Source organism: Malania oleifera, chromosome 9, assembly GCF_029873635.1.
Source record: "Malania oleifera isolate guangnan ecotype guangnan chromosome 9, ASM2987363v1, whole genome shotgun sequence".
In the NCBI taxonomy this organism is placed as follows: domain Eukaryota; kingdom Viridiplantae; phylum Streptophyta; class Magnoliopsida; order Santalales; family Ximeniaceae; genus Malania; species Malania oleifera.
The window spans coordinates 3,338,720-3,350,881 of NC_080425.1; the positions used below are offsets into that span (position 1 = coordinate 3,338,720).

At 35.7% G+C, this 12,162-nt stretch overlaps 2 protein-coding genes across 2 annotated transcripts; one reads left to right on the forward strand and one right to left on the reverse strand.

The window, feature by feature from the left end:
- The first annotated feature begins 1,531 nt into the window (after positions 1-1,531).
- On the forward strand, positions 1,532-4,908 carry LOC131163800 (light-harvesting complex-like protein 3 isotype 2, chloroplastic). Its single transcript, XM_058120555.1, has 3 exons — positions 1,532-2,113; positions 4,104-4,241; positions 4,342-4,908. Exons 1-3 carry the CDS (start codon positions 1,720-1,722, stop codon positions 4,590-4,592), a joined length of 783 nt encoding a protein of 260 aa, XP_057976538.1. The 5' UTR covers positions 1,532-1,719; the 3' UTR covers positions 4,593-4,908.
- Positions 4,909-6,774: 1,866 nt separating this feature from the next.
- Positions 6,775-10,908, reverse strand: LOC131163799 (glutamate dehydrogenase-like). Its single transcript, XM_058120554.1, has 9 exons — positions 10,580-10,908; positions 10,322-10,435; positions 8,440-8,661; positions 8,222-8,296; positions 7,945-8,061; positions 7,595-7,845; positions 7,387-7,462; positions 7,202-7,288; positions 6,775-7,107 (listed from the first exon to the last, which is right to left on the reverse strand). Exons 1-9 carry the CDS (start codon positions 10,685-10,687, stop codon positions 6,922-6,924), a joined length of 1,236 nt encoding a protein of 411 aa, XP_057976537.1. The 5' UTR covers positions 10,688-10,908; the 3' UTR covers positions 6,775-6,921.
- Between the last annotated feature and the right edge of the window lie 1,254 nt (positions 10,909-12,162).

Sequence of the window (12,162 nt, forward strand, 5' to 3'; positions counted from 1 at the left end):
AGAACACAGTACTGTAGCTATCAGTTTAGATTAGTGCCACCACACGTCTCAGATAGAGTGTTGGTGATTGGATAGTCGATTGAGCACAAAGAAGAGTAATGTGCCCCTCTGGCAGTCCGGACCAGGCTAGGCCGGCCAATCGTACTTACAGACAAGTCAGTTTTGACTTAGCATGGTAGGTCACCCATTGCTAGGTTTCGTCTATGGGTCGCACAACCCAATCATGTAGGGGTAATACATGATATCAACTAGCTATCCATCCAAGGGAAAATTTCAGTGATATAAGATATTGCAAATGATCTATATGTTACAAAAAATTATTATGGCATAGTATGTTTATGTTTAAAAGTATAGATTTCCATGTTTTATCAGTTACATTTGATATATATATATATATATATATATATATATATATATATATATATATTACATCTAAATTACTTGCAGTATATATATTTATAACACGCTAGAACTTATGCCACCACACACTAATGATACTCTATCTCACTTACTAAGAGGTGTCTCACCCCATAATTAAAATATTTTAGGAGATCCAGACAGGCAAGCAGAGCGAGTTCCAAGGTAGAGGAGGTGTTGGTACAATTCTAGGTTCAGGGTAAGTGTTGAGCTGGGAGATGTGTTTTGTATAATCCCTACGACGTTTTATGATTTTTGGAGATGCACATATATATTTATGGAGATAGTAGAACTCTGGCATTGTATATAAAGTTGAGATATATTATGTTTTCCGCTGCATAGATAGTATGTATTTATAGACAGGTATCCCTAGTACCTACTTTGGGTCCAAGATGACAATGTGAATGTCATTATTGGTATCAGAGTAATTCTATGTTTTTAACAGTATGAAAAAAAATAAAAAAGACAAAATTTTTGGGTCGTTACAACATCTGTAGAAATTAGTTATTATATATAGTTACGCACATCAGATGATGAATATGAATATATTTTTATATATTTAGTATAATTAAATAATTATTTATAGTTTCATTTTCTATTTTTATAATTTTACTAAAATATTTGCCTCCATACCCTCACATGAAAAATGAAACCCAAAAAAACTACATAAAAAAAAAAATAAAATTCCAAGCTCATCAACTGAAAATAAGAAAGTTAAATTATCTCCATTCTTCTAAATTTCACTATTGTTAAAAATTTAACTCATTAATTATATTCCTACAGATAATATTTTAACTTGACTAATCTTGAAAATGTTAGATGTTTTATATTTTTCTATTTTTTTTGGAGTATTGAGGCTTATTTAAAATTTTCATTTGGGAACCAAGATATATAATAATAAAAAAATTATTTTAAAATTTCAATATTGATAATGGGGTGAATTAAAGTTAATTTAGTTACTAAAAAGATGAAGTTTAACCTAATAAAGATTATTACTTTTACCAACAATACAAACATGTGCTTTGCGGCATTGATGGCATTGTAACTCCGGCCGCCGTGGACGGTGGACGGCTAGCGTGTACGATTTATATATGGCTTGACGACAGTCTGACTTTCTTGTCAAAACACAAACTTTCCATTCTTCATTATTTTAATCACAGAGATCAAAAGCCTCAAGATTGATTCTGGGGTTCAGAATTGCTCACCGAGCAAGCAGCAAGAGCATGCTCTGAGCAATCCCTCCCCTCCCCCCCCCCCCCCCCCCCCCCCCCCTTCTCTTTTTTTCTCAATTTCCCAATCTCCATGGCCTTCTTCTCTCCTCCCCTCTTCCACCCCCTATCCCTATCTCCTTCTCCTTCTTCTTCCAAACCCCAACTGACCCACAAGCCTTATCTCTCTCTCCGACCCAGGAAAGTCCCATTTCTCATTTCCCCAAAAGTTGCAGAGAACGGAGCCGGCGCAGGTCAGACCTCTGCCGCCGCCGTAGAGGACCAAAATGCTGCTCAGAAGATTCCAGAGTCTGGTCCGGCCGGCCCAGATTCGACACCGGAGAAGGGTGAGAGTTCTGTGGGCTCCAACGGGTCGCCGGCGACGATGGTAGCCAAGTTTGAGAATCCCAGATGGGTCGGTGGGACTTGGGACGTGAAGCAGTTTCAGAAAGACGGGAAGACTGATTGGGATGCTGTTATTGACGCCGGTGAGGCCTTGGTTTGAGCTGTTATGGTCCGGAGTCCTTGACTATCTCCTTATTTTGTGAATTTTTTGATAATTGCGTTTGTGGGTTTTGCTCTTACTGATGCTGGTTAGGCTTTGATTCGAGTTGATTGGTGTAAAACTGATAATTATCTGCTAAGCAGATAATTCTGCTCTGTAACACCATCTCCTCTTTGCACATGCTTGGGGGCTCATTTGATTGGTGTTGATGAAATGAAATTGGGATCAACAATTAATGGTATTGATGATGAAAACCTCAATAGTCCGTGATTCAGTGGAATTTATTACTCTGGATGAAGCAGTTGAGGGATGATCTTTGCTGCTGTATCCAGGTAGCTGGTAAGGCGTAAATGATTTGAATTGAGCATTTTTTAATGGAAATGATGTTATTTAGGCATTTTAAACCAGTTGTCCTTAAATTGATCTTAGAGGCTCTAGAGAGGTGGTAGGAGGAATAGATATAGAATAATTTGGATGGAGCCTACGAGATTATGAGAAAGGGTTTGACAGTACTCCAGTAATCAGAGGATGTTGCCTGATATCGAGTAGAATGGTGGAAAATGTTCGTATAGCCACAATGGTGGATCCAGGATTTTCTTTTACCTCAAGCAAACTTAACCTTGAAATTTCATTGTTCTAAAAAAAAGTCGCAAAATATAGTTTTCAATAATTTTAAAATAGAAAGATGCTTTGTAAAATTATTATTATAATTCCATTTTTTCAAATGCACAGCATGCATATATGTGCTCGCACGCACACACACATTGTGGATGGGGTGGGGGCGCATACCCCCATTGCCTTCACCTTACGCCCCATTATATAACTGAACCCACCTAGTGGTGCTTAAAGCTTTGTTGTTGTTGTTGTCGTTGCTTTAGATTGCTCCTCTTTTGTGCCAAGAAAGAAATTAGTAGCAATGCATCATGTCATGCAATTAAGAAGATGGCTTTTTATCTATGATTCTAATTTTCATTCTCATCAAAGATACACATCATGTTGTGTAATTAAGAAGATGGCTTTTAACTAGAATTTTATTCTTATTGAAGTTTTCTCATCAGTTTCTTCATCCATGATTGTTTTCATAATGATGAGGTTGATTAGGATTATTTAAGATATCTATATATGATTGGGATTGGAGAAGCTGAATGTATGGTTAGAATGGGTCTGTTTCTTGCAGCTTGTCGATTGAAAGTTGAAACATTGATGGGGTGCTTAATTAGTGGGTGAGCGAAATCTGCATTTCTGCAGATGAACTAATTATGTGCAGAGTAAGTTGTCTCACTGTTAATGCACAAGCTATGCAGACTCCTTCCCCCCTTAAAGGTTATGGTTAAGACCAACTTCTTTGATCCCACATCTGAAAATAGTCATCCATTGATTGAAGTTCTTTACTCTATGCTAGTGCAATTCTTCATAGTTGATTAAATTCTGAAGCGTCCCTGTTTTTCTGCTGACATAAATTGTCATATTAGCATATTTTCCTCTCTTTTAATATATTTTTATCCATCTCTGTCTCTCCATATATTTTTTTACGATAATGCTTTGTACTTTTTTAGAAGACTTAATGGAAGAGATGTCAAGTAGAAATGTATGTATAACTGCCTTATTTATGTCTTGTTATCATCTTAGCAATACAAATTCTTGTGAAGCCACTAAAAAAAGAAAGAAAGAATAAAGAGTTGTGCATTGTGCAGATAAGGATATGTGAATCCTTATTGCCTTATTTGTCTCTCTAGGCACCCAATATGGCATGGGAGCCTTGTGCACTGGGTGTTGCATTTTCGATTTTTTCAATTTTATGTTATTATTATTTTTTTTCAAAATTTACCATCATTTTGGCAACTTGGAGGTGACAATGGGAGTCATATATAAATTATATTTATATTTTTCTTCATAATTAACTTGTTATTCTTCCTGATACTCTTCAGGACATACTTGGTTTCTAATGGACCTCCTTGACTAATCCTTTACAGAGGTTAGGAGGAGGAAATGGCTTGAGGATAGTCCTCAATCATCCAGTAATGATGATCCTGTTGTTTTTGACACCTCTATTATACCTTGGTGGGCGTGGGTAAAGAGGTTCCATCTTCCCGAAGCTGAACTACTCAATGGTTTGTCTGTCCCTCTGAAATTTTGATCAAAATTGTTCTTTGGCACTTTTCTGGATCATCCTATCCTGACCCAAGTTATGATGTTTATGAGTTCTGGCAGGTCGTGCTGCAATGATTGGGTTCTTCATGGCTTATTTCGTGGATGGCTTGACTGGCTTAGGCCTTGTTGACCAAATGAGCAACTTCTTCTGCAAAACACTATTACTTGTAGCTGTAGTAGGAGTTCTTCTAATTCGAAAGAATGAAGACATTGAGACACTGAAGAAGCTTATAGAGGAGACAACCTTCTACGACAAGCAATGGCAAGCAACCTGGAAGGATGAGACCCTTGGCAGTTTCAAGAATGACTAAAATCAAATATCTGTTTGTGATCTTTCCCTTGAAAACTCTCAAGGGGACTGACTTTAATGCTGCATAGCTGTAGTGTCTCTGTTTTGTTCACCCTCCTTTGTTTTTTAAGTTCTTTCAAGTTTGTTCAGTTTCCATGCACACGAAAATGTTCTGCTTTTGCAATTTCCTTTTTGGCCTAAAGAAACACAACATCTATATGTATTGTGTATTAAGGAATCCGTGGCAATTTCCTTTTTGGGCTAAAGAAACACATCATTTATATGTATTGTGTATTAAGGAATCATGGCAATTCATTATGAATTTTTTCTTCTTCTAATTGTTAAAAATTTGGACTTTTATAATTGAAATGTCACTGGCTTTGACAAACTTTGAAATCCTGGTACCGATGTCATTGCTCAAAATCTAGGGACTAGGCGCAATGTTTAGCAGCAAATCATAAGAAACAGTAGCATGCATGCCCACAAGCTGCACTTTCTTGAATTTGAACAAACTGGCCTGCAATTATCATTGATTGGGTGGAGCGGTGATGTAGAACTAGTCATTGTAATATTTTTTGCTAATGGGATGTTGTGTGTTTGTGTAGTTTTGTTTGTTTGATGGGAATAAACCATGCCACTCATACAGGTAAGTTTCTCCTTGCAGTGCGTTACACTGGGATAGACTATATGCCAAATGAATTGCAAGAAGAAACAAATGATAAGATCGAATTAGAGTGCCTTTGGATTCCCTTTGGTTGCATTTCTAGTGGATTTCTACCTTTAAATGATATTTTTTCTTTCGAATTAGGGTACCTTTATTTCAAAATGATTAATTTCTTTGGTAAAATGGTTTGAAAATTCAGGGAATCATTTATAGATCCCCCACAAATTACATAAAGTGGTAGAAGAGGTTGCCCATAAATGGCATGGTCCTAGAAAGTGAATACACTTCCTCGTAACAGATACATGTGGTTTCAATCGGACCATCTGGTATCTAAATGCGGTTCCTGTCTTTGTAGCTTTTTGGTGAATGCCCAAGTCAACAGAACAACATACAGCAAAAGATTTCTTTCCTTATTTCAGCCCACAATTATTTTCTTAGTTTTCCATTCATGATTCTATACAGTTAGCATATATTTTGACAGATTATAATTTACATATATAGGGCTTGACAGATTATAGTTTACATGTATAGCATGTTGAAACTTATTTACTTTTCATGTATAGCATTCTTGTAAAGTCTATATATAATATACAGAACTCAAAGGCCAAACCATTTGGCCATTCACACAATACTTTGACAGCTCATTGCCTTTGTTTGTCAACAGTAAATTCATATACTCTATTCACCTATTTTTGCTTCTCATTATTTATCTGCAGTATCATTGTACTGAAAACTAATTTTGATCCCCTCCATTAATTGATCCACCCTTTAGAGTTTGTATACTAGGCAATAAGAATATTTTGTACCTTAGCAGACAATTACCTTATTGACTATTTTTTTCCTTTGATTTTTAATGATGATAACTGATGATGTATGAAAGGAGGACTTGAAATTCCTCATTGGTTGAGAATTGAGAAAAAAATTTGGCTTAAGCTCACTAACCTATACCATATACTTTTAAAAGGAAAAAATTGTGTAGCACAAAAGTCTAAACAAACAATATCTAATATCAGCTAAAACTAAACTTTTGCTATCAACAATCAACGGTGAAATGCTCAAACTAACCAAACCGAACTCCTCTCTCGACTCATGGTGATGTACAATTACCTCATTGACTATCTTTTACAATTAGCTTATTGACTATCTTTTCCTTTTGATTTTTAATGATGATAAAGGAGGACTTGAAATTCCCCATTGGTTGAGAATTGAGAAAAAGTGTAGCTTAAGGTCACTAGCCCATACCATATGCTTTTAAAAGGAAAAAATTGTGGTGCCACAAGTCTAAACAAACAATATCTAATGTGAGCTAAATGTTTACTTTTGTTATCAACATTTGATGGTGAAAAGCTCAAACTAACCAAACCGAGTGGTGATGTATGAGAGAGGGTCTAAATACCACTTCAGTTGAGATTGGAGAGAAACTTTGGCTTCTGTGGTTGGAGCTCAAGTCACTCATACAAGCCACTCTTTTGGGAGATCTTTGTGTTAAAGTAGGTAATACCTCCCACATGCTACAAGACCTTCAACATCAACAGGCTCAAAACCGAAAATTAGCTACATAAATTTATGCTTTTGGCTAATGATAGTTTCTCTCATATTTAAAATACAAGACTGAAAATTGAGTGTTGACATTTTTCTTCTTTCTTCTTCTTCAGGAAGAATAGAAAGTGCAAATATCATAAAGTCTTCAAGCTCCCCAACCCCTCAAGAGGGTAGCTCGTGCCACCCGGTTCACGCCCAGGGTGAAGGCCCCCATTCGGAGGCTGCAGTCATGGGTTTGACACATTGCCTTAATGTCCTTAAAACCCTTCTTCATGTACCTCTGAAGCTCATTGTTTACTCTCTCTTCATCCCACAAGAACCCTTGAATGTTCTGCAGAGATGACCATTGGAGAAATTGTGAGCTCAAATTAGCATATATGATAAAACTAGCCAGCATTCAGGGCCATTTGTTCAGTCTCTGTTACCTGAACCCATTCAAAGTAGCTCACTGTCACGCCTCCAGAGTTTGCATATATGTCGGGGAGAATGATGACTCCTTTCTGCGACAAAATCTGCAGAAAACAATACAATTTCAGTTTCTCTGTCGTGGGAATTTAGGAAAGTAGGATGTTGTGCTCCAGGTTCAAGTGCTCAACAACAACAACAATACCTCATCTGCTTCGGGATCGGTAGGATGATTTGCACCTTCTATTATAAACTTTGCCTTCACATCAGCAGCATTTTCCCTTGGAACAGCAAAACATGAGCGACCCATCATCAGTGTTGACTGCTGAGCTCTCTGAATTCTTTAGGAAGTAGAAATTAAAGTACTAAGTTGTAAACATCCTGAACAATTCCCAGCAAAGGAGAAGACATACCTGTCGAGAACACCACCCAAGGCGCAAGGAATGAGAACATCACAATCCTCAACAAGCAACTCGTTTGGATCCATAGGATCTCCTCCTGGGAAATTCTTCAGACAACCAGTGCTTTCCTGGTGTTTCAGCAGAGCCGGGATATCGATCCCGTTCGGGTTTTTCACAGCACCTGTAATGTCACTAACCGCAATGACCTTCCCCCCTTGCTCATGAACAAGCCTGGCTGTCCAAGATCCCACATTTCCAAAACCCTGAGGATATCAAACACAAACAGATGGTTAAAAACTAGATTTGGAATCATCAGATGAAAAACAGAGCCGACCCAGATGAATCAACAGATGAAAAACTACCTGGATGACGAACTTCATATTGGAAATTGATTTTCCATATTCTGCCAGTAGAGCCTCTGTTGCAAAAACCACTCCGCGCCCCGTCGCAGCCTCCCGACCCAGCGATCCTCCGAGCTCCTACGAAACCAAAATTCAGAATGCATCAGTATCTTTCAGCTCACATAAATAAAATGTGACTCACTCTTTCGATCGGGTTTCGATTTTAATCATTTTAGGGTTCGTTGGAAAATTGATCAGCTACCTCCGGGACATCTAATTTTGTTTGAAATTAACTTACGAGTGGCTTCCCTGTAACAACAGCCAGAGAATGCCCATGGAACTTCGAATACTCGTCCAGAATCCAAGCCATTGTCTGTTCAAATGGGAGCACAAGAGAAATTTGATTTTGAAATTGGAATTAAAAAAGAGAGAGAGAGAGAGAGAGAGAGAGAGAGAGAGAGAGAGAGAGAGAATGGGGAGAAAGGCAATTGAATTCCCGCGACTGGGAATGAAGACCTGGGAATTGGTTCCCATGTCAGGGGCGGGAACATCCGTGTGATTCCCAATGCAGTCGTGAATTTTCTGGGTGAAGACGCGGGTGAGGCGTTCCCTTTCCCGGCAAGTCAACTCCGCCGGGTCGCATCCTATTCCACCCTTGGCGCCGCCGTACGGGATATCGGCCACCGCCGTCTTCCATGTCATTAGCTGCGCCAGGGCGCTCACTTCGTCTGGATCGACCTTCCATTGTTGCAAATGACCAAAGCTTCAGTACATTGCTAGAAACTCATAAAAGCTTATCAATGGAATTCAATTAGAAGCTTAATTAATCAAATCATTATTTAAAAAAAAAAAAAAAGATGAGTTTTTTAAAAAAATAAAAATAAATTATATTCATATAAAGCAATGTTTACTAAAATTTAACATTAAACATAAAAAAAATAATATAAAATATTACTAAAAGGGTCTATTGTGAGTTCCTGAAGTCTAAATGAAAATGTCATATGTTAAACATATTATTTTTATCGTATTTGAAAACGTTAGACTAATTAAAATTATATTTTTTGTCAATGTTTAAAGTCAATATAAGTTGTTAAAATTGTGTATATGTGTGTGTGTGTATTTTTTTTTTTTTTTGGGGTATCATGTCAAAAGTCATCATAAGACGTTAAAATTATACTTTTTAGCCATTTTCAAAATTTTAAAAGATTAAAAATTATGCTTTCGACTGTACTATGTTTAGGTATTTGTATGATAGAAAATATTTTACTTCGAGCTTGTAATATTGGAATGATAGTGTCATAAATTGACGTCACTGGTACTATATTTTTTTTATTGTGTTCGAACACGTTAAACTCGTTAAAATTATACTTTTTATTTGCATTTAAAGCCATTATAAGCTATTAAAATTATTATTTTTTTGTCATATTTTGCATTCCACTATGCCCATTACATTTCTAGCACACTTACTTTCAAGATCCCATTTTACTTTCTTTCTACTATTTCTACTCTAGGCAAACACAATTAGCTCTAATGGTAAAACAAAGAAATTATTAGTCATTATACACAAGAAAATTGCAATTACCAATTTAATTGTGACAAAGCTCACAAACTAGCATACAAAATTACATACCCATCAATTTTTTAATGCAAAAGTATAAATAAAATATAAAATTGATAGAACGAGCCTCAATTTTACATTTTCATAAAAGGGAAGCCAAGAAAATAAATTTTTTTTTTTAGAATTAGACAAAAAAGTATAAAATTTCAATTTTAGTATAAATCTAAAACTCCCAAATTCAAAGGTTAAATGTTACTTTGATAATTCTATTTATTATTCAAAGAAAAAATCTTAGAATTGAAGAGAGTATTTAATACCAGTGAAGAAAAATAAATGGTTTATTAAATAGGTCACTTGACTCGACAACTTTAGCTTGACAAACTTTGAAAAACCACACATGATCCATATGCAAATTCAAAGCTATGCTAAAAAGTTGAAAACAAAAATGTAATAAATAAACCCCATTAATTAAAAGGCTAAGCAAACCCAAATAATCAACTATGTCATTAATTAATGCAGTACGAGAATTGACATTAATTAATATCGACACATGAGTCCATCACGTGTGGTTCATTGGTAAAAGTGGACGACTATTCAAAGAGAGTCTGAGTTCGATTCCCGAAGACTGGGATGCTAACAGACGTCAGTTATTGATTTCACCAAATCCAATAGTACCCATTTTAGAAACGCTCTGTGGCAAATTCACTGAATGTGTAAGTCTTCAATCCCTAAAACAGCTTATGTAATGTAACTTGGATCCCGGTCATAAAAGGAATTAAAGAAAATTAAAAATCCAAACCTTATACGAAGAACACAAACACAAAAACAAAAACGCAGAACCTGAGGATGAAAACGGATGCCTCCTTTCATGGGACCTCGTGCATTGTCGTGTTGTACTCTGAATCCAACGTACGAGACCAAAGTCCCGTCGTCCTTTGGGATCGTGCACTCAACCTGCACCGCCGTGAACCATTCATCAGCACCGCCGGAAAACAAATACACAAAAAACAAAAAACAAGAACACGAAAACAGAAAAGCAAAAACAAAGAGAGCATGCAGCTGGCTAGCAACAGCAAGCTAGCATGTGCATGCATGTACTTTGATTTCTCTGAGGGGGATGAGAAGGCTCTGCTCGAGCTTGGAGTCCAACCGCAGAATGCGCGCTGCGTTGCGGAAGTTCCGGGTGGTGGCTGCGAGAGCGTTCATGGCGGGCTGCCGGCGGCGACTGTGAATGTCGGCGGTGGGTTGTAAAACGGAGAAGACGGGTTGTGAGAGGAGGAGTAAGGGGGAAGAATGATGTTAAGGCGGTGGGTATTTATGCAAAATGGGAAGTGGGCAGAGCTAGGGCATAGATGCGTGCATGCATGGCGACAAATCTCTCATCTGCTTTACCCTTTTCAACGGCGAGTTTCCTTGTTTTGATTTGCTTCGCGGTCGTTGGTAAGAGTTGGGGAAAATATAAAAAAGGAAAGAAAATTTTAGGAAAGTGAGAGAAAATATTTTTTTTGTTATTCTTTTTTGTGTATTGTATATGGGTTCTCCAAAAGGATATATATATATATATATATATATATATATATATATATATATATATATATAAATATAAAATAATTACACCTTTTCATCTAATTTTCATTAATATGAAAGCCATTTGATTAAGTGTTGAGTTAATTGGAATCATTTTATTTTCAAAATTTTTTTAATCCAAAAATACTTAAAACCCACTCACACAATAAGTAAGAGAATGCCTTTTGATTTTTTTATTTGTTTGTTTATCTAAGATTTCAAAATTTTGACAAATTTTTCTAAACATTTGGTTTAATTTGGATAATTATACCTATCCCCTACATCAATTTACGATCGAGTAGCCAAATTTTTTTAAGAAAACTATCTTTTGGTCATTTTTATATATTCACACATGCATGCAGATGAAATAACTTAACAATAGTTAGAAATTCATTCTAAATAATATAGAAGGTTACACAATTTCAAATATTTGAAAGAAATTGAACTTATTGGTAAGCTTATAAAAGAGTCTAATAAATACGTATCTTAATTTGTCTATGCCATTATAATAAACTTTCTATTTATTTTTATTAAATTGTGCATTTTTTTTTTATTTCTGATAATTAGCATTGAAAGTTTAGAGGCCGAGAGAATTTCTTAATTTTTTTGCTTATCTATCTATTTAATTTTATCTAGGGTTTGTTTTAAAAGTCATTACATTTTCATTTAATTTTGTCGATGAGCAAATCAGTTATTTGAGATTTAGTCATTTCCCTTATTTTATCTTGAGAAGAGTGAAATGATAAATCAATCTATGTACCATTAAATGAAATTTATTTTAATTCTTATGCATTTCATTAGTACAATTAAAGAAATACTTACTAATACTCTTTAATTAAACTTGTCATTTAAACTAATTTAATGGTTACAAATTAGATGGTAGAAATTAAGAGAAGGTCACCACATGTCGTATGGGTTAATTGCCATTTGAGCCCCAAATACTTCTGCTTACGCATGAAAAAAAAATATTTATTATTTTTGAATTGTTTGATCTAATTAATTATGTATTTGAAACCATAATCACTTCAAGAAAAAAATTTCTTGAGATATTTGTAAGTGTTAGACTCCTAATTAAAATCTAAACCAACTTTATAAGTTGGTAATTTACTTTGACC